Genomic DNA, 22,009 nt, shown 5'->3' on the forward strand with positions numbered 1-22,009 from the left:
CATAAAATTCATGTTCATTAAACTGTTTTTTAGGTTTAAAGGGTGACTGAACTTTTCAATGGGATTACTCAGAGTTAAATTGAAGATTTCTCCAGTTTTCTTATGTCAACACAATAGATGTACTTCTGAAAATGTCTGGCAGCAATATGAAGGAAAGGTTGTTCCATGGCATTTCAAACAAAAAGTTGATGAGAAAAAAAAAAAATCTGTTTGGAAAATTAATTGTAGCCATGCAAGTCTTGCCAGTCTTCTGCAGTTAGTATAATTGAAACTTTAGTAATAGTAATAGGCATAGTAATGAAAAATACTGCCTGGATGTTCTTGCATGTAAGCTAATTACTGGTGAGGTTGGGAGGTTTTCTATGTTCTCAAAATCCAAGAGGACTATCTTAAGTTAGAGGGCTAATGCAATTAAAGCAATAACTTCAGAATTACCACATGAAATACTAAATTAAATCATGTAGGTAATGCCTACTATGTTTCTGCCTAACAATCTGGACAGTACTACCACCAGCTGTCTGAGAGCCTAATGCTCAAAATAAACTCAAATGTTAGGTGGAATATGTTGTTAAGATAATTAATAATTCATTTATTGGAGACTGCTTGAAGGTGAGGAGCATTTGATACTGATAATTCACGTGTGAGCAGATTATCTACATACCATGGTTTAGTACATATTTGCAATTATTCCTCCTCTCTAGAAAAAGAAATAGTTATAACAAACCCCTTTATACCTCAGGACTCAAAATTACACATTCACTTCTGTTTCTGGGAAACAGTCCTATTTTGAACTTGAAAAAAATAAGTAACTGCATTCAAATAGTTCCCTGTCGCTCTCCTGCGTTTCTGCATCTTCAATCACTGTTACAGTATCAAAGTGATGAGGGGCAAAGGTGAATGAGGAGACAAATTGTGATCAATGGCTTATTAGATACATTGAGAAGTCTTGTTAGTCTTATTAACTATATTTATAACCCTAAGCCATTAAACTGATGCTATAGTAGCACGTGATGTATAGCTGAGTAAATGATCTCAGATCAAGGTGTGTGTGTGTTGCTAGCAGAAGACTTTGGTACCCACGTGGCACAAGAAGTGTTGATGAAAGCAACTGAAGTCTAGTTAGTAGCTTGGAAGTATGTTTAGTGGAGATAAACTGTGCCATGGATTTTAAACACTCCAGTCATGTTCATTTGGTAATAGATATTTTAGGTGATAATTCATTTTTGACTGGCTTGTCTGTACAAAACTCAAAACTGAAATGTGTTGTTTCTGGCTAAGAGGCAGGAAAGAAGGCAAAAGGTTAATAAAGGAATCTCACCTTCATGTTTAATATTAAATTCAGTTGTGATTAATAGCTTTATTAATGATCCACAAATCATAGCTTGTGGTAATGTAACAATATTTGTGTGTAGTATAGGCTGCATAGGTTAAGCAAACCAAGGGAAAATCTAAGTAGCTTTGGAAAACTTTGTCCACTTGCTTGAATTTAGAACAGAAAAGAACATTTAGCACATGTATCTGAGAGAAAAGGTAGGAATTAAATCTTTACTAAATTCTTTTTATTTTTTGCAGTGCAGCAACAACACAAATTCCCAGTGGGAAGCTACTGTCAAAATCTAAGATTTGAATAAAACAGTTGGACATTTGTTAAGCTGTCAAGAGTGTCAGCTAACAGCAGTTAATATTCAGAATATCTTGAAAGTTAATAGGAAACACCATTTTTATGGGTAAAAGTTGTGCCGAAGCAGATACTTTTTCTGCTTTGGTCCTTAGGGGCTTTTTGGCACTTGGCTCTGGGGTTTGTTATGGGTGCCCAAACCAGCACATCTTGGTGGAGACATTTCACATACTTAATCACAGATTTAGTCCAGCGTGCCAGTTAAATTTCCTTCAAGTGCATGTGAAGTTATTTTTGAAAATTTTCCAAGACATGAATTATGTTGTCCCACGTGGAAAAAAAAAAGTCTTGTCTACCTCTACTGGCACATGGACAGTGCAAATAATACTTCTATGGGATTAGAGATGTTTGTGTGTCTATTTCCAGCAGTCGTAGGGATATTTACTTCTATGCTTTATAGCTTGAAAGGTTCATTACATTACAGTAGTCTTTAGTTACATTAAAAAAACATTCCTGAATCTGTAAATATAACAAATTATTTGTATGTTAATTGTAATCTCTCTGTTGTAGTGATCTTCTGATCTGTACTTCATGTCTAAATTATTAATATTTTCATTTGATTAATGTAGTAATTAGATAAGTGGTAGGTGACTGCAGTTGTTGTGTATCACTTGTACCATTTTCTACCATTTGGAAAGTCAGCATAAATACACCAGGTGTGTACTGCTGTACTGTAATCCTAATTGTAAATTGCTACACCACTTAGTTGTTAATCACCACATGCTAAGCATCAGTATGGATTATGACAAGGCAGAACTGACAGCAGTGCCAGGCATTACTGTGAAATATAAAATCCCAAAGGTTAGAATTATCTTGCTTCTGTTATATACTGTACCCTTTAAACAGTAGTCGATAATAATTAATATTTTTTCCTCCAGGGCAAAGGAGTATGAAAGTTTAATGGAAGCAAAAAATCCCATCTCTGATTCCCCATTTAAAACCAAGTAAGCATTTAACTTTATGTCTTTTAGATATATACTGGTTTATTTCTTTGTTTGTAGCAGAAGTGCTTCTGAAATTTCAAGTGCAGCAGGTGTGGTAAGATTGCCTCTCAATCTTGGAATTGCAGATCATTTTCTATTTTTTGTTTCTCCAACTAAAAGGTCAGAGCTTATAAATCTAATTTTTTCTGAAGGCATTTTGGATCTTAAACCATGTAAGATGCAGTAGTAAGGAGAACATAGGCTCATCTTTGTCTTACATGGAGGCAAGAATACTCCAACATTGTACTTCAAGACTGGTGGTGAAAATTCAGCACTGGAATTCTGGGACTGAAAATTTTGTGTTTGACCTCCATTTGGTCAGAAACAAAGGTTCATATGGTGAAAGTATATATACGTATTTTAATGCACAGATACCTGAATCTGGCACTGAGGTTTTTGAATAATAGACCTTCTTATGTCTAGGATAAGGCTCAGATTAAAACAGTGGACAGTAAGACTGAAACAAGACTTAATGTCACAGGTGAATTCTTCCTTAATTTGAAACTGAAAATTGCTCAGCTTTAGCTTTCTGATTCCAGTGAAACTGGTTGGCACTATGTGTGGAATATTTGGATTTCCAAATTCATTTGACACGGTGTCTCACCAGAGCTTCTAAAAAGAGGCTATCTAGCTGTAGCATAAGTGGCAATCAGTTTAAAAACTGAAAAGAAATGGCTTATATCATCAGTCCCTGCAGAACAGGGAGGTTACTGGCAGAGTTCTGCAGTCCAGTGGTGTCCAACATATTCACAAGTGACCTCAGAAAAGAGAGCAAGCAGCGAGGTGACACAGGTTGATGATGGTGATGATGATGATGAAGCAAAGATGTTTGGGACAGAAGGGTCAACAGCTGATACTGAATGATCATTTTAAAGGGAGAGAGACTTGGCAGTAAAATGGTAGGTGAAATCCAGTGTATTCTTTCAACTACACAATGGAAGGGGAAGGCAGAACAGATTTATATCTACACATACAAAGTGGGCTTTGAATTTACAGAAATGATAGGTGGTTCCAAGAAAATAACCAGCTCAGTAGTCTTAGTAGCTAAGGGAAATCTGTTGTTAAAATTACTTAGAAAGGTGCAAAAAAGAAGAAAGAATGTTATTATGTATAAATACACATTGTGAGTACTAGTTGCAGGTTTGGTTCTTCATCTCAAAAGATATGCTAGAACTGTTAAAGACTGTGAGAAGGCAGGAAAGGAAATCAGAATATTCTGTATTAGAGATTAAGTAAACTAAAACTTCCCATTCTGGAGAAAAATGTGATAATGGAAGAAATTCTTAACGGGTATGTTACAGAGATTGACACGGTCATAAGTAGCATGGAAAAATGGGTATCAGTGGCTTGCTGACCTTCCTGGTACCAAAGTAGGGGAGAACAGAACACAAATGGAGCCAGATTCAGAAGAAACTCAAAAGAGAATGGTGGCAAGAAACAGATTAGTAAAGAGGATTATGTATGCTTGTCCTGTCCTTGATGTTCCTGAGACAGTTCCTGCTTACAGTTTGTTGTTACACAGAATAGTGGGCAGATGGTGTCTTTCACAGCTGGACTAAAATGCCTGAATCCTAAAATTACAGGTATTTTCCAGGTTGGAGATACTCGTCTTCACACTGAGGTAATAACCTGTACAGATCATGTATTTTTGTGGTTATTGCTCTTAAATTGTTGCTATGCTTGAAGGTAGCATTTTTATCAGTTACTGTTGTTTAAGGTGTTCAGGCTTCCAGGTGCTGCCAGGCTTCCTTGGCTGGGTATACAACTAGCCTGTATGCCTTATCCTTCACGTGGTCCTTTCCATAGTTTGAAAACCTGTTGCTGAATCTCAGTATGTATTTTAAAATAATAAAATCCATCACTGAGGTTTGACATAAGAAAATGAAAGATCTCCACCAGATGGCACACCTGCATAAACACATGGGGAAGGAGGTTCTGTTGTAGGCTTCATTTCTTAATCATTAAGCAATTCAATTTTCAGGATATGTTTCATGGGATATTAGGACTTTTAGATTTCTAGCTTCTGTGTTTTGTTCTTCTTTGCTACCAGACAATTAAAAAAATGGGGTCCAGTTGTCAGAAAGTCAAAATGTGGGGCGTTTGAGTGACTCAAAATGCTGATAAGCTACGGTTTTTCCACTTCAGTTTCTTTCTGACTTCTGCTGATCAGCACTCGTACTTTGATCACTTGTGTCTCAATTGCAGTGTAACAGAAACACAGATTTATTTATTTCCCTTGTAACCTCTTGACTGATGCCGAGTTTAGCATTTCAGTTTTTCTTCAATTAATAAAATGCTAATGTTCTTTCAGGCAGAATCTTCTGTTGCATCTGCTTTCTCATTTTCCTCCTTCATTGCCTCTGTTAGGGCTGTACTCTTCTAGCTGTGAACCAGTGTGATAGCCACTGTGTAGCTCACTTTTATCACAGATCTTCTCAGAGATTTCTTTTGCAGTCTTCATGACTAGTGATCTAGCAGATGCTTTTATCTAAATTTTTAGAACATTGTTTCAGATGTCATGGTTACTGTTATTTTCAGAATTACACAACTTTTTACCTACTATCAGGACTCAAATGTTTCCAAACTTCTTTGATATCAAGGGGGTAGCAATGGGAACTCAAGTACAAACTGACTGTTAAAGAAGAAATAAAGGACTGGCTGTGAGTCAAACAGGAGCATAGTTCATGTCTATTAAAATTTGTTTACACAATATATAATACAGAGTGAAAGAAAGATAGGTAAGGATAATTTTATCTTTTCTGTAAGGCAGAGGAAGAGAGAGCAAGACATTTCATGAGGCAAGTTTTTTAGCCCAGACCACATCTGTTCACATGGAAGAACTTACTCTTAATACAGGCAAAATTCATAGGAAAAATGTCTTTGAAATATAACTAAGTAAGAATCCTACTTAACCAAGAACAATAGGAAGAATTAGCTGAAAGAAACAAACAGGAGTAGATCTCCACTGGAGCATCACATCAAGAAGCTATGAAAATATTTAACTCTTGGCTTTTAGGTAGAACACAGTGTACTGTACTGTGAGCTGATATTAACTGCTACTGTACCTGGCTGAGAAAGAGCAAATTCTTGCCAGTACCAGGAGTCTTAACAGCAATCTGACACACACTCTCTCAGGAGATCTGCAAAGTTACTGAGAAAGGTTATGTCATAGAATGGAATGGGTAAAAACAGAGTGCTAAATGTGTTCTTTGTGTCAAAATAAGTGACAGTACTTTTTGTTTATTCCAAAAGAAGTCTTGAGGTATTCAGATTGGATTGGAAGAAACATACAATACTTGTTAACATAAAATACCTGTTAGCTTAGTGGGCTGTGGAATTTCCATTTAAAATGTAAAACAATTGGTAGATTTATTTATTTGCTTAACAAACAAATGTGTTTCAGAATGAAATAATTAAATGTAACTTTCACTTATGCTTCTTTCCTTATTCCACATTTCTTTACTCCCTTCTTCTCTCCCAAATCGGTTGTGTCTTTGCAAACAACTAAAACCATTTATGGAATGCAATTTCTTATCTGATTTTAGTCCTTAGTCATGTTGTTAGTTGTTACAGAAGAAAGACAGAACCCAGAATTAGTCTTTGGCAGGTAAAAAGCCTTTTTAGATCACCTTTAAGATTAAACCACCTTAATATTATGAGACCACTGATTTCCTCCTGCTGCTGAGAGATTGTTTCAGGACCTCTTGTTAGTTTACAGTTTGCAGATTTATAAAACCTTTTTCATGAAGGAAGCACTGATCCAAGTGCTTTCTTGGCATTACATTGGAAAAACACTAATATCAATAAGCAGACAGGCTTTATCCTGCTTTGATAGACATGGAATGTACAGTTTTTTCAGTTTCAAAGTACTGAATCTGATTATTAAGTGGAATTGTGAAAGGCTCTGAAAGCTCAGAGTTGTTCTTCGGAAACAAGAGTTTTACTTGTCTATAACAGATTTTTTTTTTCTTTTTAGTATCTTAAAAAAATTGGGTCCCTTAGTATGTTTGGGGGGAGATAATTAAAAATCTGGCATTTCTGGTAGATGTTTTGCTCTCTGAACTATTTCATGTGATGAGAGGGACTTGCAAAGAAAAGGCCTATAGACATTCTCACCTGGGAGCAGCTGGTCTGTTGCTCCCTGGCCTCTGTCCCCTGTGTATTGGTCACTGGTGACATTTAGGTAATTTTATAAATGGTGGTGAACACTTGATGGACTTGCAGTGTTAATTCATATTCTCTGGGAACTGATGTGAATACAATTATTTAGTGTCCAGTCTGTTAAGTTAGCTTGTCAAAAGGTCTGTTGATGATGGCTCTTTCTATTTGCACCATTCTCTAGTTTCCATCAGAGCACATTTTTAAAAGAAAAGCAAAGTGTTTTCACAAAGCTGGAGTGTTATTTAAATCTATTTAGTATCTTCTAAACCAAAATCCATATTTTTCAATGTTAAAACAATCTGCAGGTGGCAAAATGTAATTGTCATCCTTTAACACAGGCAGGGAAAGCAAAGTAATGAAAGATTATGCCCTATGCCCTATGCGTGAAGGGAGGTAGCAGGATTGTGAGGCAAAAAAAATAACTCCATAGTCTAATACTTCAGCCAGTCTCTCCTCATGCAAGAAGGAATTAGGTTTTTTCATATTCTTTTTTTAACTTACCATTTTTTTAAAAAAAAAGCAGTGTAAAAGAACACTTCAGATTATATGGAAATGGAAACTTCTGTTATCCTGATAAAGCTCTAGAGCACAAGAGAAGAGTTAGGAAATGAAAAATTGTTTCCTGAGAGAGTTTTCTGGAGAAAAGATATGACTGTAATGTGAAGTTCATTCTTGTAGAGAAAGAAAGCTAAATTCCTTTAACAATATAGGGGCTTTTTTTTTCATATTTTCTTTGTGGTACATCAGTGCATTCACTGAAATAACTTGCAGGTTTTCTTCGTGTAGTAGGCTCAGGGGTCCAGTTGGGCCAGTTATAGGACACTGTACCAAAATACTGATTGGTGGAAAAAAAAAATACATAATCTCTGAAGCTGGGAGTATTCATACAAATTTGAGTTTCCAAACAACTGTGAACTACAGAAGAGTCAAACTGTAAATAAAATAAGATTAATTTAATTTAAAAAAAAAACCATAGAAAAAAAAACTTTATGACCAGGCAGACATCATATTTAATCTTCAGAGATTTGCTAGAGCATTCTTATAGGACTTCCAATAAATTAATTGCCAAAATAATCGGTATAGTAATTTGTCATCATTTTTCAGATAGCTTCACTTTCAAAAATTCAGAAAGGTGTGTGATGCTTCAGATTTAGGTGTTTTATGTCTGGCAGTGCTTGGGGAGTACGTTAGGATGTCGAGCAGTGTTTTCCATTGCGTCCCCAGGGCGAAGGGGCTGTGCCAGGTGTGCCACCATATGGATTCATTTTACTGAAACTGCAGGTAGCACAGGGGAGTGTGCAGGAGCTGGGCATTGCTGTCAGAGGATACAGCCTGACTGCATTTCGGGCTGGGCAGGAACTGCCACAGACTTTATCCCTTCTCAGGAAGAATTGGGGCCTGTGTCCGGCTGGCATCTGGCCACGCTCTGGAGGAGAAACCACTCCTTCCGTACAGGAACTGCAGAGAATCCAGTGCTCTGCCCAGTCCTACTAATCCTGCCTTGCATACAGTCAGAGTGCAGCCAAGAAATCATGGATGTAAATGTGGAAGTGCTGAAATGCATTGATGTTACTATTTCAAGGTTTTCTTTTCAAGAGATGAAATGTGGCCTATAAATATTGAGATCTTTTTCCTTTACCCTATAAAATACATGAAACCTGCTAAAATATTTAGCTCGTGCTAAAAAGAAACCTTTAATTCATGTAATTCAAGTTTGTATCTATGTTTGCTATATAAACATTTAATATCCCTCATTATCCCAATTGCAGTGCAAAAGGATCAGATAATGTATTTGTATTTGCAGAACATAGTATTTATTAGATTTTATGTTATAGTAACATTCCAACACCAATCAGTGCTTTATGTCCTTTCTGATGTTTCTTCTGCATTCTGAGTTATCTGCTTTGGGGCAGTACTAAAATCTTAATTAGTGAGATGTAAATAACTTTAGATAAAAAGACATTAACTTTAACTTTCCTTTTTATTTAGCCCAGCAATTTTTCAGTTATTTATCATTCCCTGTATGGCACAGTAAGCATTGGAGGAATGCAAATTGGGAGGCAGAAGAAAGATTAAGTAATTTTCTTGAAATGTTTGGATTTGGACTTAACAGTATTTCCAGGTTCTCACTAGACCAGGTTGATACCATGCTACATTACTGTACAGTGCATACAAAGAGTGTACAAGGAGTACAGTATATACAAAGAGTTCTCTCTTTCCAAATCCATTCATAGCAATGATAAATTCTATATCCAAGCACAAGTCATCTTGCATAGATTTCACATCCTTTGAAACAGTACTAAAATTATTCCTATTTTTCTGACGCTGCCAAGAAGTCAGTATGAAGGATATTAAATAAAAATATTTTTTCCAAGGTTCACTTGGTGGGAGGAGGGAGCTTTTATTTCCCTTCTGTTCCCCCTGTGATCACATAGCATACGTTTTGTTTTTTTGGCAGGCAACCAACATTTGGTAGGATGTGAGGTTGTAAGAGGTAATTCTTTAATGCGACAGAACTGAAAATTTATTCTCCATCTTTCTTACTGTATGATGCTGAACACACACTTAGAAAGTTTGTGTTTTGATAAAAGTGTCCAGAAAGACTTACAGAAGAAATGGAAAGCTGCAAGTTTCACGTGAGAGTTAATGTATTGTACAGCATCTGTTTTTCACCTGAGGACAGAAACAGAACATGATGTTTAATTTACATAGAAGGGGAATTTGTTAGCAGAAGTAACAATGCAATTTGATTATTTTCTATTTGAGTCCTTCTGTACAATGTTTTGATAAACCTTACACATTTTGTGTGCTGATGACTGATGTAGATTAGGAGGGTCTCTTTCTCTAGCTGCTGTGCTTAATCCTGGTTAAATTCTGTTCCTCTGATGTTAAATGAAGCAAATGGAAACCTGTCTTGCTGTCCTCTTTCACCTGAAGTTAAGATGTTGTGTGGTGGGGATTTTTGGTGCTTTATATGTATGCTTTAATCATGGAATTTGGGTAAAGGGTTTGAAGAGAGAAACTGTTTTTGCTGAATGAACCAGGATATTGCCAAGGCAATAGCCATTCTAAAGAACACATTCTGTGAGCACACCTGAAATATTCCACTACTAGATCACCTTTCTGGACTGCAGAAATTCAACTTTTCTCTGGGGCTGCAATCCAGTCTTTATGCTCAGCAGAATTAGTGGTTACTGATTCACTGTCCAAGTCCTACAGTTATTTGTGTTTTGGCTTTTAATTTTCTTTCCTATTTTAATTCGTGGCTTACTGAGTTTCCCCCCAACCTCATTTTCCACAGAGGAAATAGCAGTGCAGAATATCTCATCAGGACATAATCTCCCTTTATTTTTCTTGTCATAAAGAAGTACTGGCTGAATATTAGTGGAGTCAGCTGACCAGATGATAATAAGTCAATAAGACTCAAAATTCTGCAAATCATAATTTGTACTTTAAAAACATACATATTTTCAGAGTCTCTTGAAAGCTTTTAAGAAAGTTCCTAATTTTTTCAAAGGAAAGGTACAGAGTACTTGTTTTCTATCAATTAAGTGGAAATTCTATTCTTGCTCTACATTAATATTCTGATTTTTATCTTTTCATAACCATTTTACTATTGTGGTACATTCCCCCAGCCATTACATTCCCCATCTGTATACATTTCTATACAGATTATTTTGGTACATTCTCCATCCATGTCTTTCTCACATCTTGGAGGCCAGTTAATTTGATTTTCTCTTTTCTCTGTGGTCACTTTGCAAATGCTTCCTGGTCCTTTTACACTTACAGTTTCCAATTTAGTGACAGCCATCAGTACCCTATTTCTCCTGTTTCTTTCCTATAGAGCTGCCTCCAGTCACAGCAGAATTTCTCCCACTTATCCTGCTCTGTTGCTTGCTTCATCCCCTTTTCAGTGCAGTGCTCAGTAGATGAAACCAGAGGCCCAGCAAATGCTGAGCCTGTGAGAGCAGGGACTAAGGCAGTGGTTGAAAAAAAACCGTGTCTTGGGTCAGTGTAGCCGGGATTCGGTACCGAGGGTTAGCGTAGCTGGGATTCGGTATGGAGGGGGCCACAGGTTCCTGTGAGCAGCTGCTGAGAGCTCCCCAGCTCCAGTTCTGGTCCTGCCTGTGGCTGAGGCAGATCTGGATATCTGGATGAGACTGTAAAAAGAAGGAGAAAAAAAAAAAAAAAAAAAAGACGGAGGTGAGAGCAATGCCAGAGGTTTTTAGGTTTGATACCAGGAAAAGGTTTGGAGCAGACACCAAGGTCAGTGAGGAAGGAGGAAGGGGAGGAGGTGCCCAATCAGCAGTTCCCCCGCAGCCCGTGGTGAGATGGCAACTGTGCCCTGCAGCCCATGGAAGGAGCAGCTGTGGGTCTGCAGCCCTGGAGGACCCCGTGCCAGGGCAGGTGCTGTTCCTGCAGCAGCCGTGACTCTGCGGGCAGCCCCCCCGGAGCAGTCTGTGCCTGAGGGACTTGTGTTGGAGGGGTTCCTGAGGGACTGTCTGCATGGGGGACCCCTCCTGGCGGCAGGGGAGGGCTGTGAGGAGTCCTCCCCTGAGGAGGAAGGAGTGGCAGAAACGCTGTGAGGTGAAGTGACCCTGAACCCGCACTTCCCGCCCTGTGCCCTGAGGGGAGGCGGCAGTGAAACGATTTGGGCGATTTGGATGGGGAGGAGGGGGGGAGAGGGGAGAGGGGGTGTTAAGGTCGTGTTTTCTCTTTCTCCTGATAGACTAAATTAATTTTTTTACTCTGTTTTGCACATGACTGTAATTGAGGGGTAAAATCCTCCGTGTCCTTGTCTTGATTCATGAGGCTTTGAGTGAATTTTCTCCCCGCTGTCCCACAGAGGCTTGGTGGGTGCCGGCTGGGCCTAACCTACAACGCGATCTCAAACTCCCGCCCTGCTTCTCTCAGTCTCCAGTTTAAGAGACTTTGTTTAGCATTTTTATCATCTGCCTTAATGCGGAAGTCTACATCAGAGTTACTGACTTCACATTCAAGGCAAAGAAGGGTAAACTTAGGTGTGTGTTTTGACTGCTTCACTGCGTAGGATGAGACGAATGGTGCCTTGAAACAGTGTTTTTCTCCTCATTGCCTAGCAGGAGAGCACAACTGTCGATCTGTAAAATGAAATGAATCTTAACCCACATGTATCTGCATCTTTTCCACCTCTGCATTTTGGCTTCATTACTGACCATCACTATAAGGGCATTTAATGCCCTTCCTGAGTACTCTGCAGTCACTACTTTTCACATATTCAAATAACTCTAAAAGTAATTTCTTTTATGATGCCTATAAGAAATAAGACAGGTAATCTGCTGTTCTGTTTCCCTTACTCATCTCAAGAGCGAAGTACTCAATTAAACTGTCAGAAAGTACTGAAGGATGGAGGAAAAGTAGGATGAAATAATGTTGAATATGGCAAAATCTTGCAGGATAAATTGTGGAGGGAGAACAGGGAAATTAACTATATTGAACAACGGCAGAAACACGCATGTAGCTAACAAGGAAGCACCATTATAGCTGTACTGCTCCCACTGTTTCTGTGCTATTTCTCTGAAAATGTAGTAAACCTACTTCTAGGACAGTCTAAGCTGACTGTATCTCCCTGCTCTGTTCCATATTTTACATGCTGTTCAGTATGGATAATTATAATACCATTACACAGATTTTATGCATGATTGCTTATTGAAATGCACATTGAAGTAGCAGAGTTTCATTAAACAAATATGAAATTATACATCATTAGGAGAGTTCTTGCTTTAACTGCTCTGTGTTTTCTGTTTGATGTTAAAGGTTACAACGATTAGCAAAAGACATTTTAAAACACCTCCAAATGCAGGATAGCTGTTCACTGGGGAACAAGGTTTCTGGTCTGGACAGAACTTTAGGAGAAATCTCTCGGATTCTGGAAAAAGAGGTATTGTGACTACTTCCACAAAACTCCTGATTAACCTATAAAGTGCGTTGCCCTCAAATGGCATCAGTTTGGATTGGGAAATGTTTTAAACCTGTGTTGATGAATACATGTCCTTTGTATAGCAAGCAGTGTCTGCTATTACATCTTTCTGTGGTGGTTGCAGCAGTGGATCAGGTTTTATATGGGCATTTTTGCAGAAGTGCTGAGAACACACTGGACTAATGCTAGATCATTCAGATTATGACAAGCTGTACTTCACTGTACTTTCATTAGGATTGTTTTTAAATCTGGGCCATTTCAGTTATCTAGCTCCTAGTGCATACCCACAGTTTTTACATTAAGTGGCCTCAACAATTAGCAAAGAACGGAGGAAAACATTGGAGCCAGCTTGGCTGTCACAGCCACCGTGTCGTGGTGTTGTGGCAGAGTTTGAAAGAGCACAAATCTGCTGAATTTTCACAGATTAGAGCAAAGCCATTATGTCTCTGATGGAGGATGAAGGTAAGTTGTACATATATATATATATATATGAGGCATTTCTGTGTTTAGAATTTTTTTGATGTGCTATGTTTGCCAGGCATGTTTTGATTTATGGTAAATATTGGATGGTTTTAATTGATAGCATGGCATTTGCATCTTTTTTACTGTTTCATCATGATCAGTCTGCTGCCACTGTGCTTTCTTTTGTAATGTGCTTTTTTTTGCCCCATTAGCACCACAGTATTTGAGTTTTCAGATGGAGCATTACGTTCTGTTCTTTCTCTTAGGAGAATACTTCTCTTTCATAACAGTATTTAAGAAATCATTAGAATTAGTTCAGAAAGAAACCAAATTACTGTAATCTCAGGAGGAGCTTGCATGATTGTGGTTTAGAGTTGGTATATGTGAAGATGAGAGCTCTGCTCGGTGCTTTTCACAGCTTAGACAGTGTGGAACACAGTTGCAAATAGCATCTGCTTTTAAATAATAAATCCTGCCTAAGATGCATGGGGTTCTGTTTTGGTTTTTTTTTTAGTTGCTTTGAGCTGATGATCAAGTTTATTAATGACATTTTCAAGTTTTGCAGTGTTTATACTAGTTACTGAAAAATTAATTGTAACTTATTTCAAAATACAGAAATCATCTTGTTACATGAAAAGTATAAAAAGATGTTCCTATTTTGGAAGTTATTGAAGTAATGCTTGGAAGCAGGTTTTGGAAAGTGGCATTGTATACAGCCTCATCAGTAGATGTTTTCTGAGACTTTTAAAAATGAGACATGAATTGCAGCAAAATGTTAGTCATTAATTGTTCACAGCATTTTACTGGTTGTTGAGTCTGCAGTGGGGAATTAAAAGATTAATCTGATAGTATTAATAGGTACACAGTATTTTGTCATTGGTTTGGGGTTTTACCCCCCAAACATTACTCTGCCACCGGACAAGTATTATTATATCCAAGTGTCCTAATCAATAAGGTCAAGAAAGATAGATTTCAGAAGCTGTCAGTGTGTTTACAGCACAGCTCGGACAGAGTCATTTATAGAAGTGGATGGTAATTCTCTTGTTAACTTGTGAGTCAAGAAATCAGCAGACACATCTTACATGTCAGTGGGCGGTGAAAAGAATCTTGATGGTGTCAGTCATCGACCGAGAGGAGGAGACTGACACTGTTAATTGAATTTCCCTGGAGAGCACAAAGATATACCATAATGGGGGGGGAGGAATGAGGGAGTGGGAACCACACAAGCTGTCAGTGTGTGTGAGCTGATAACATTGATTTACCCTTGCTAATGGCCTGGCTTTCGTAAAGAATTGCCCTGAGGGAGGACAGAGTTCACTACAATAGATCCTTGCCACTTACTAGAAATTCTTCAGGCTCAGAAGTCAGGCAGAAGTACTATAAAGCAAAATTGATCCAAAAATACCTCTTTTCGGTCATACTGTGAAATGCTGGATTTTCTTTTGTTAACAGTTTGCACTGATTGAAAAATCTGTTTACATGGTCTCACCACGGAAATAAGGATTTGTTTTACAAACCATGAAATAAAATGCTGAGCTGCTGTTGGTAACAGTAAATAAGAGAAATAAATACCATTGAATTTCTCAACAGAAGGAAGGGTTATTCAACACATCAGAAATTCCATGGCTATGGTAAAAGAACATTAAAGATTGAGAGTGTATTCTTTATGCAAACCTGAATCACAATAAAGCCACATATGAAAGATTGGCAGCCCTGTCTTACCGTGTTTGGTGTTCAGGTAGGATCAGATAAAACTAACAGTTCCATTTTGGACTTACCTTTATCTGCTGTGTTTCATAGTAATGACAAAGGACTTTTCTCTCTCCTGAGCTTCTTGTATAACATGAGAACATTCTAGAATGAGGCATGCCTGCACGATTATTGCAGTCAGACTTGCTTTTGTTTTGCATGCTGGATGTAAGCAGAGTCTGTACTGGGAGCCAAGTGATTTCAGCAATACAGCAAGAAGAGTTTGTGTAATGTAAACTATTTTCTTTTTTTTTTATATCTGTATGTCCTCTAGTCAGATTTCAGAAATGTGTCTCTCAGGCAAAGATACATCTTAACCCCTGCGTTGCTTTTAAAGTCCTCTCTTGTGTTTATTGTAGAACCATACTTGCTTCTCATGAACACAGAATTCATGCACTGCTGCTGCTTCCCCATGCAACACACTCAAATCCCAGCTTTCATTTTGCATCCAATGCATCATTTGAGTGTTACTAAATGAAAGAGGAGCTGCTTTTCTTCAAGTGGTTGTTAGATCTCCAGACACTTCTTGGTCTGTTCACTTTGGCTGACTTAGATGATGCTCCACAACCACAGGAAGTATTGCATCCTGTGCCAGAAAAGTATTTGGAATAAGCAAGCTGAAGTGCAGGTGTTGAGGATCTGACAAGGAGTGTGGCTGTTAATTGCATACAGTCTGTGATTCACTGTATTTCAGTTAAACAAACACAAAAGGTACTGTAAAGTTATAAACTGTGTAATCCCAGTTTTAAATGGAATTGAACCCATCAGGTCCTTGCTTCTGCTAGAAACATGGAGCAGGAGGCACAGATCCAGATGATGTTATATATGCCTGGTGTGGTGTCCCCAAGACCTATCTGCAACACGTACAGCTAGGGTGCTGCTTTGGGTGTGTGTAGTCTCTCATCCTTTCTGGCAGGAATCCTGGAAGGAAGTTGTATTCACTTTCACCACTTCTGTGTTCAAAAGTATATTAAAAAACCCAAAAACCCAGATGCAGAGGAGACAGCAGAATGCATGCAAATGTTACCAAAAAGCCCAGCCTGATGTTGGCAGATTGTTATATGGGACTCTTCAAGCTCTTAATAAGATCTGATAATGCTCAGTTTAAGATCTCCCATGAATGGGCCTTTGCTGCTTAGAAGAATACTCCTGTACCCTCTTAAAGGAAGGCAGGGCTGATGTTTGAAACAGCAGGGCTAAAGCAGTTTTTCTGCCAGAGTTGTTTTGATTTTATACCTGTTCATTCTTTGGTGGAGTAATTTTACACACCCATTACTGAGGGCAGCCACGTGTTTGAGATGTCCAGGGAATCCTGGATTAACTGCCCAAGTTTGACTGGAACACTCACACAGAAATGTCCTGTAGTGGGGAAGTTTTAAGTCACTTATGCTTCTGTCATTAATTTCCTTCAATGTCTAGAGGTGAGATTTACTGAGGAAAAAAAAAGAAACCATTTTGTTGAAGCCGTTAATGTGTCTCCTTCTCACCAGGAGTATTACAGAGAGATTCAATATGATCTTGAGGCAGCTGCATGATGTTTGGAATCCAGGTGCAGCAGTTAATTTGCCTAGCTGGAATTACTTTTATATATGATGTTTCTTATCATACTACTAGTGGGAAAAAGATCATCATCACAGCATAAATTACAAGATTCTTTTAACTAAGTGATTTGACAGAAAATATTACAGAGCAGAGGGCTGCAGCCACAGCATTGGAGGTTTTATCAGTGTCTCAGCCTAAGCAAACGTTCCAGCTGAAGGTCACACTTCCCTCACAAGACACAAAGCCCTAAGAAACAAGATCTCACAGGTTCTGATGCTTATGAAATTAACCATGATTTTGTGCAGTTTTGAGGATAGCTGTGTCCCTGATTGCCTTCAGGTTCTCTGGGTATTGTAAAATCTCTGTAAGTAACAGCACAAATTGACTTGTCCAAGCGTAGAAGTAAGGTGAAGACTGGAAGAGGAGGATTTTAATAAATTGGGCTGCATTGCTTATAATTACATACCAACTCTCTTCATACAAATCTATAAGTAGCTGGTTTTCAGCAGGCTAAGTTTCAGGATACTTATTTTTATGACTGATTCAGGATAGTTTTCTTACTGGAAGTAGATCTCAGGAGGGGAAAAGCATACTTCCTTTGAAAAGGCATAATTGTGTAACTAAAAAATGTATGGATCTGAACTATTAATTGACTGAAGTGCTTTAATACTTTCCTAAAAGATGGATCTCACTGCTTATGATCTCTAAAATGTGCTTTCTCAGTGACCATTAATGGTTTAGTTTGTGTCAGGCAGTGTTTTGGGGCTTGTGATTTTTTTTAGATAGATTTTTCAGCCTCCTTCTTCAGCAGTTGTGATGTCAGTTATTTACATTTCAGTAAAATGTTTGTTGTAGTTTTCAAATACATGGGGACTGTAGACAGACAGTGTTTATCCCATTGTAAAGACTGTCAGAAATGGCTGGCTTTAACAACACAGGCAGGCCCAGTATTTATGTTTTATTCTCTAAACTCTCAGGCCCACACTGTGGGCGTGGTGACCACAGGCAGTGTGAAGATTGATCGACCAGTTTGGGGAAGGGACATTGAATTGCCTGGCTGGCTACTTACAGAGGGGTTTTCTCCCCAATAATACAAACTCTGGATCACTAGCAACCAAAACAATAAAATAAAAAAACTGTTGAAGAACTGAAGTATGGAACAAAGGTAGTGTTAAATGGAACATCTGTAAGTTTTTGTAGCATTTGTGCTAAATTTCTTCAGAAGTCTCTACAGAGATTTAAAATTGTCGTGTGTGTGTGCATATGTATCTGTGCATGTGTATATAAATATATATGGCATGTATGCACAGACAAAATGTATTTTAGAAGCAAATACTGTATGCTATAAATACTCAGTATTTTTACTTATTTAATTAAATTAATGAATACAGTGGGAACTGTGATTCCCAAACTCTTAATTTTGGTGCTGAAATTTTGTGAAGCTGGCTCAAGCACCTAGGTACCTGCATGCTTCTAGTGCAGCAGAGTAGTGTAGCCACTAAACAGAGATTTTATATTCCAAAGAGTACAATTCTGGCAATAATACATGTTTAAGATTTTCTTAACTTGCTATTGATAATGTTTGAACTGGATGTGGCTTTATTGCTGCACATAATCATTGCTTTGAATGATTATTAGACAAGATACTGTAGTCTGATACCAAACTTTTGAAGGGAGTTTGAGTTCAAAGAGTGGCATAACTAGGTAGTGTATTTTATGTTAGATTGTCACTGGAGAAATCAGACTAAAACACAAAGGACATAGCTCAAAGTTTGTGGCTTTTATTTCATAACAAAATTCTCAAGGGTGAATTAGAAGCAGCAGATTTTAAACATAAGTTTTGGCTAAAAACAATTTATCCAAGTTGAACTTGGTTGCGTTAATTAGCTCCTTAGAGGCAAGGATGTTCAGTGTCTCTGAAGAAAGCAGGAGCAATGATTCAGTAATCTTTTCAAAATTAATAATTCTTGTTACTGAAGTTTCAGGTGAGAATAAGACGTTGGCAAAAATCTGTGGTCCTAAAAAAACTGTGATGATTTTTTTTTCCAAACAAAATTATTTTGGTTGACTTTTATGTAGGAAAAGAAAGAAATGGGGTGCAGAAAAAAGACAGTAATAGAGGGGTTTAGGAGTTGGGAATAGATTCCTTGTTTCTTGCAGAGCATTTCTGTGAGCAAGCTACAGTGACTAGTTAAGATAAAGTGTTAAGGCTATCTACAGCTCTAAAAGAAACCCAGCATAAAGTCTGATACACAGATTCATGGAGGGCTGGAGAAATAACAGGAGGTGTCAGCTTATCTGTTAACCTTCTTACTAAATCAGTAGAAGCATTATAGCACATTTTGTATGGAAAAAAAGGGTGAAAAATACTGTTTTAGTAAATTTACCTAACTCATGGTCTAGTGTCTTTAACCAAATTATAGCCACATGGTCTGTATTTTGTGATCTCATGTATGTACATGTGTCTGCACACAGGCACACTGTAACACACAGTTACTACATACACAGTTATTACATACAGCCTCACCACTGATTCATTCCTCAGTCTGTCTGAAGCTTTTCAGAGTTATTTATGTTGAAGCTTTACTATGGGAATGCAAATCTGGCTCGAGATTCCCAACTTTACAGACACATTTGTGACTGAGAGAGGTTTGTATTTTCCTCAGCAGGGTGATTTCTGTGATGCAACCTGCTTCTGCTCTCTTCTTTACTTAATATCTCCCACTTCTCCACTAGAGGACACTACTGACAGAAACAACAGCATGTCCTGTTAGTCCATACAAGTAATACATCTATTTAGAAGTCCAGTTTTCCTTTTGGAAGAAAAATGCTTACATAATATTTTTTATTTGCTTTATTCCAATATGACTTCTAAGGCCAAGATACTCCCTGTTAAATACGTTGTGTGTTAACTCTCAAAGTTCTGTACTTAGTTGCAGTTATGTTCAAAACAGGCTTTAAAATACTGTTGGTCTTTGTAATGGACAAACAGGCCCCCATTTTGTTCAGTGTGTGTACTCCTGTTGGGACTTGTCTTTGACTTTCTGACACCAGGTTCAGCCAATTCTGTGGCATCTTACATGCCAGTATGATTAGAAATTACACAGCTGTTTTTTTTTCTCCTGAGCTTCTTACAGCAGCTTCTCTCCTGGTTCTGATGCACTAGGCTATTTACATAGGTAATCAGTAAATATTTTGTCAAGACTTAAATGGGTAATTCTGCAGTGTGTTCTGCAGGGAAAAATAGAAGTATATGCATGCACAGTATTAATTTAAAAACAAATAAAAAGTAGCCACATGCCCACAGTTGAATAGGTGTATTTATGAGCCAGTGTTGTTTGTGCTCTCTACATTTTATACTAACCTGCTGTGCAGATGGGGGTGGCCACTCCCTGGTGCTTGAGCAGCATTCTGCTCAGCTGCAGTGGCAAGAGTGTCACAGGGCCAGGAGCAGGGTTGACCTGGGCAGCAGATGGAAGGGCAAAGTCAGGGTTGTGGATTAAAAGAAGGCAGCAAAGGTCCCCGAGCCCCCATCAGTCCTGTGCCCTTTCCACCTCCACCCTTGCAACAGGGCAGTGGGACCCTGCGGAGTCATTGGCACTGCCACAGTGTGACCTCCTGCTTTTCTCTTCTGGGTGTGATATGTGTCTTTTGGCTCTCAGCCATATGAAGATTTTGATACATAGTGTGTTGGTTCACACCCAAAAGCTGTCTTTTGTATTGGGTGGTGGGCATTATCTTAACTGTACTTTTATCAACATTTTTGGGCTTTGTTCTTTATGGAAGTAGTTCCTACTCTTATTTTTTATAGATAACCAGAAGTTAAAACTTCTGGCTTCATTTTAGCTTAGCATATGATGTATTTCTGTACACAGAATGGAATAATTTTTTTATCCATCTAGGAATTTTTCAACTTTGGTTACTCCTGCAGTAGCCAGTTCCAGAGCTACAGTGATCCCACGTGAAGGGAAATCATTAGTCAAATGGAAAGCTGAATTATAACAGTTTATAAATGAATTTAAGTCAAAATCCAAACTTTAGAAGTGTGTTAAATTGCAAAACGTAAAAATAAGTATGCTTTATGAGCTAAAACTAGGATTCAGGTCCTTGGAACTCTATATTTTATCTCCAGAAATCTAATAGTTTCGCTAACATGGAAGCTAACACAGGGAATCCTGTATTTATTGAACACTTTGCCTTTGTTGAAAGCATTAATCTAGCCTTTAACCTTCCCTAGGAAAATACAGAATATAGGTCCAGAGCTTGAACACAGGAACTGATGAAGCAGTTCTGAGTTTGACAGAAATTCAGAGATGGAAGTATCCCTCCTCAAAGTTAATTCCCTTCTTTAAATCCTTTAACTGTGAGGTCAGGGATTTTTGATGTGTACATGTTCAGCACTGGGTGCCAGCAACGCAGAGAGTGCCAGTAAGACGTGGTTTGAAGCTCAGCAGTGTTCAAAGCCTGGAGTATGGTGCATTGTAGTGTATCTACCATCTTAATTGCCTGTGGTCCAAACTGCTACCAGTAGTAGAAACATCACCTGATAAGATCAACTGTGGCAGCAGATTTGATTGTGACAGCACAGTGGCTGGGGGTTCAAAGAGCAGGGAATGTGCAAACACAGGAGGAGCTCTTTGGACAGCATTTTCTGCCCAACAGCCATTTCCCATCACTGCCAGGAAGAAGTCAATAGGTCAGGTGTGTGTTGTGTGTTGCAGGTTGGACTAGGCAGCTTTTTATCATCAATAATTCTTTTGCCCAAAGTTTCTGTAATCGGTGGATTAACTTTTTTCTCAAGATGAACATGTAAATAAGAACCAGTTACTGGGGGTCAGACACAGACTATTTTTTAACTTGTTTGCTGGAAATGGTATTAAAAGGCAAGCTAAGTTCACAGATAAGCCCTGCAGTGTACTTATTTCAAGATTATTCCAAGGTTAATTTGCTGTGCACAATGGGTATAGTTAAAACTGCTGTGTTGATTCCTGGTTCTGGGGGATGCAGTTAGATTTTGTTAGCTTCCAGTGCACTTATGCTGTACTCTTTGTGGCCTTTTTGCTCTAGATCGGGCATTTTTTCTGTCTGTGTCAGTTTAGAATTAATACATTACATCAGAGTGGATATAATGGATATATATATACATTCCAAGGTATGCAGAGTTTCTTCACTAAGCATTTACAGGACAAGTGGTATGTTTTAATGTCATTAGAGTACAGACACTGATCTCTCAGTGATGAGATGTCCTACACAGTCACATTTCTGCAGATGAGCAGCTGCCAGTTTAGATACCACGGTTAAGTAGTGATTATGATAGTTTGTAAAGAACTGAAGTTAGCCTGATGGTTTATGGCATACACATGGTATAACTACACATGCATTTGCTTGAAAATATTCTTAAAATTCTACATCTGATTTGAGACCATCACTTCTGACCTGAGAACATATCACCTATGTCCTTTTTGCTGCCTGCTG

The 22,009-nt window shown here is 38.2% G+C and overlaps 1 protein-coding gene across 2 annotated transcripts in view; it reads left to right on the forward strand.

The window, feature by feature from the left end:
- SCAPER (S-phase cyclin A associated protein in the ER) overlaps positions 1–22,009 on the forward strand; it is a 157,932-nt gene that overhangs the window by 75,497 nt on the left and 60,426 nt on the right. For both annotated transcript variants that reach the window (XM_071754631.1, XM_071754632.1), the window contains exons 22-23: positions 2,557–2,622; positions 12,619–12,742. In XM_071754631.1, coding sequence (XP_071610732.1) covers positions 2,557–2,622; positions 12,619–12,742 — 190 coding nt within the window. The remainder of the gene's footprint in view (positions 1–2,556; positions 2,623–12,618; positions 12,743–22,009) is intronic.

Source organism: Heliangelus exortis, chromosome 11 (genome assembly GCF_036169615.1).
Source record: "Heliangelus exortis chromosome 11, bHelExo1.hap1, whole genome shotgun sequence".
NCBI lineage: Eukaryota > Metazoa > Chordata > Aves > Apodiformes > Trochilidae > Heliangelus > Heliangelus exortis.